Source organism: Gavialis gangeticus, unplaced genomic scaffold (genome assembly GCF_001723915.1).
Source record: "Gavialis gangeticus isolate Ggan-Ray unplaced genomic scaffold, GavGan_comp1, whole genome shotgun sequence".
Taxonomy (NCBI): Eukaryota; Metazoa; Chordata; order Crocodylia; family Gavialidae; genus Gavialis; species Gavialis gangeticus.
The window spans coordinates 17113436-17117858 of record NW_017729002.1 but is presented as its reverse complement, the minus strand read 5'-3'; the positions used below and the strand labels follow the sequence as shown (position 1 = coordinate 17117858).

At 45.4% G+C, this 4423-nt stretch overlaps 1 protein-coding gene across 1 annotated transcript in view; it reads left to right on the top strand.

Moving 5' to 3' along the window:
• Positions 1-4423, top strand: part of CREBBP (CREB binding protein) — a 232906-nt gene that overhangs the window by 85070 nt on the left and 143413 nt on the right. The window contains exon 3 of the mRNA XM_019507551.1: positions 2567-2743. Within this exon, the coding sequence (XP_019363096.1) occupies positions 2567-2743 (177 nt within the window). The remainder of the gene's footprint in view (positions 1-2566; positions 2744-4423) is intronic.

Sequence of the window (4423 nt, the reverse complement as noted above, 5' to 3'; positions counted from 1 at the left end):
GAACGGCTGGTCGGTGGAGCAGTCAGAACACACACAACATTTATTGATTAAGTTCGCCATCTTATATGGGCACGGTTCGTGGCGCCCCAAAACAATTACAATAGTCGCATCAAAGATCACAGATCACCATAACAAATATAATAATAATGAAAAAGTTTGAAATATTGCAAGAATTACCAAAATGTGACACAGAGACACGAAGTGAGCAAATGCTGTTGGAAAAATGGCGCCGATGGAAAAATGGCGCCGATAGACTTTCTCGACGCAGGGTTGCCACAAACCTTCAATTTGTAAAAAATGCAATATCTGCAAAGTGCAATAAAGCGAAGCGCAATAAAACGAGGTATGCCTGTATATTTTTGTTAGGACACAGGGGTAAACTTGTGCTTAAAAATCTTACTGTTAAAACCACATGCACTAAGACTGTGACTGATAGTTTTGTCAATACACAGGTGGATTTTAGCAGGGAAAATAAAATCAGCCAATTTCTGTGCATTCTTTTTATTTTGAAGAAAATGTTTCTGGAGAACACGGATTTATTTGAAGTGCATGGCATATACTACAGATTCTGCTCTTTGGGCACATGCATGCATGGCTCCTATTCACTGAGAGGACACGAAAGGAAGAGAATATAGACATGTGAAAGTGGAATCATTCTTATCGATTGGATTGCCTAATGTTTAATTTTGAATATTGAAAAGAAAGCTGATTGTGTAGAAGCCAGTGAACCATCGGATTTTATTATGCTATTGTACTAGGCCAGATTTTGTTCACAATTAATTGTGCATACATCAGATGGAGACAGATGCATACTGCAGTAGTTTGTATTAAGTCCCCTGTTGACTTTAGTATTTTTTGGCGCTTCTTTTGAGGAGTTGTATGGGGTCATTGTGCGATTGCTTTCCATTTATAAAATACGTTTATTATCAGTTCTGCTTTATTTCTGAAAAATATGGCTTTTTCATACCATTTAGACTTCAAATGGCTGTGCTAGTTCATGCATAACTTCTCCTATATGCAGATGATCAGTCTGTTTTCTTAAACAGCTTGTTTCAGTTTGTGGGACTTTATTCTCTAGTAGGACCCATTTCATCAAACATTTCTAAACTTGAAGTTTAGAAGATCAGGGAGAGGGTAATAACACTTGAAAGAGTCTTCCAACTTTTTGTCAGTTAAAATGCTCTCAAGTTTCCTGTGCATTTTTCTTTACATTGTGCACGTGAATACAAGATGTATTCCATTTATGCATATAACGATTCAATTAACTGCATAACTAAATGTCAGTCCTGTGTTTGTTTTCTTGTATTATCTCAAACATCAATTATCTGCGTATTGGTTAAGTGAAACAGAACAGCTGAAAGCAGCTTTTAACTTTGTAACGTAATTTTGCTCTGTTCAACTGCATTCCAGTTTAAGCCAGAAAATGAAATGCAGGCAGCTGTGAAAGGGCAGGTATCGGAAGCATTAAAAGTCAGGGAAAATGGCAGTTCTGAGACTGGGCTGCTTTCTAATAGCAGCCCTGAAACTGACTACTAGGAGCCCTGAAACAGAGGGGACTTAATCAGTTTTGGAGCCCCTGATATTGCAGCCCCTGATATTGCAGCCTCTATACTTGAGTGCTATTTACATTTAAGTTCAGGTAAATGCCTTTCAGTCCCAAGGCTATGCACTTAACCAAAGTACAGTTATATTTATCTTGTCTGCTGCACATGCAAAAAAGGAAATAATAAATGTTAATCAGAATTTGGTAAGACCTTCTCTCCCCACCCGCCATCAATGCTGCCGTACATCATCCTTGTTTAAAGTCATAACTATGAGGGTGTTTCAGAAACTAAATGAAAAAATGGTTGCCCATGCAGTGTCTGTGACAAAGTGGGAAACTACACAGTAGCAGGGGAGCACTGAAGATGGCACTATCCAACATGCCTGTTTATGACAGTTTAAAGAAGTGATGTGGTCCAGTAAATGATCATTGTGTACACAATGGTTTTATTTAAAAATTGTGGTTATTTTCTGAAATGCCCTCAATAATAATAATAATAATAATAATTAAAAAACCCTCATCACCATTGATTACTTACGTGAACCTGTACCTGGAAATTCCATAGTTTAGTATGCCATACCACATGCAGGGGTCCAAATATTTAAACAAGTAATGGAATAAAAATTTGCTAGGTGCTCTACTTTTCCCATAAGCAGTTGTATTTTCTGCACAACAGGACACAACAGTTATCTGATTTTTGTGGCTTTTGTCAGTATAGTATTGAAGAAAGTAACCCTTTTCTTTATTCAGAGTTTTAGATACTTTTGTAGCCTGCATTACTACAGAGGCAGAGGAGATTCAGACACAAAGGGAAACTAACGCCAAAAAATAATTCTAGTTTGGACATGTATGTTAAGGTGCCTTACAAACTAAAAATGAACAACCGTCTCTGGGAGGAGGGAATTTTTGGCTTTTTGGATCAAATGTAATAAGCTGGATACTTAATACTTGCTTTCTTATAGTTTGTAAATATATGGAGAAAAATTAAATTTAGTAGTAATAATTTTGTTGTTTCTTTTCCAGATGGGAATAACAGGAAACACTAGTCCCTTTGGACAGCCCTTCAGTCAAACGGGAGGGCAGCAGATGGGAGCTACAGGAGTGAATCCTCAGTTACCGAATAAGCCAGGCATTACAAATAGTCTGCCTCCTTTTCCTACCGACATCAAGAGTACTTCAGTCACCAGTGTGCCAAATATGGTGAGTTACATTTTGCTCATGTTATTTTCCCTTACTTATGCACGTTCAGAGTGTTCCAAACCCCTCAGTATTTCAGTTGTTAAACAATTCTTCTTGATTTGATCTTGCCTGCACATGCATTTAAACTTCACGCTGGTTCAGGTGATCTCCATTTTCAGTCATTAACTGTCAGCAGTTGCTAAACTTCATGATGTAGACCACGGGTTGGCAACCCCTGGCACATGTGCCAAATGAGGCCGTTTTGCTTGGCATGCCACGGCCAGCCCTGGCTCCGGGTAGCTGCTGCCAGCAATGGAGCCTGGGCTGCTCCCAGCAGGGCTTGCAGCATCCCAGCTAACTGCTAGGAGCAGCCTGGGATCCTGGCTGGCAGCAGCTCCCCAGAGCCGGGGCTGGCTGCAGCCAAGAGGCTCCAAACAGCTGTGCCGGGCTCCGGCATCAGCTCCACACCAGCGCTTGCAGGCGCACCTTGGAGCGGGTGGTGGGAGAGGAGTCTGAGGTAGTGCAGCCCCGGTCTCTCCCTCGCTCCTGGCATGGTGATGAGCCCGGCACAGCAGTTTGTAGCCAGCCCGCTGCTTGCTGCAGCTGCCCCAAGCAGTGGGCTGGTTACAAACATCTGCACTGGGCTCATCATTTCTGTGCCGGGAGCAGGGAAAAGACCAGGGCTGCACTGCCTCAGGCCCCTCCCCACCCCCCACCTGTTCTGAGGCATGCCTGCCAGGGCCCAGCACAGCTGTTTGGAGCCTCCCAGCTGCAGCCGGCCCTGGCTCTGGGAAGCTGCTGTCAGCCAGGATCTTGGGTTGCTCCTAGCAATTAGCTGGGATGCTGCAAGCCCTGCTGGGAGCAGCCCGGGCTCCAGCAGCTATCCGGAGCCAGGGTAGCTGCTAGCAGCCACAGAGCCCAGGCTGAGGGGCAAGGGGCAGCAGGGCTGGGGGCCAAGGGCTTTGGGTGGAGGGCAAGGGGCACAAGTAGGGCATCCTGCCATGTACCCCTTGCCCTCATTTTGTTTTTCTGCCACGCCGGCACTCCGGCACCTTCCAAGGTAGGCATTGTGGTGTTTTTTGGCACTCTGGCCAAAAAATGTTGCCTACTCCTGATGTAGACTGTGTTTGTATATACATACTAGAGGCGTACCAGTGTATCAGTTCATACCGGATCGGCTCCGTTAAAAGGAAAATTGACATCATCGGCAATTGGTTTTTTTTTTTTTTTTTTTGGCCAGTGTAGCCAGTAATGTCACTGATAATGTTGCATGCATGCACTCAGTTGCAGCATGCATGCTGCCAGGAATGCAGCCCGGCAGCATGGAGAGCAGTTGGGCTGGTAAGTCTGTTGGGGGAAGGAGTGGGAGGGGGTGGGTTGCAGATCGAGGCCTCCATGGTGAGGGGGGGAGTGGGGCTGGGGCAGGGACAGGGGCAGGTGCTGTCCAGCTGGGGTGGGGTGGGTTATGGGGCAGAGCTGTCAGTGGCGTGCCTGGGGAGGGTGAGAGGGCAGCTCCCCACCACTGTGTGCTTGCCTAGGGCAGGCATGGGGGACATGTGCCCCACAGATCTGTGCATAGAGCAAGGGCAGGCTGCCTGCTGCAGGCTTGGGGCCAAGGGCTACCATGGGGTAGGGCAGGGCAGGCGGTGGTGCTGGCAGGGGAGCTATAGCTGCCCCAAAGAATCTTCTCCCTAGCATATG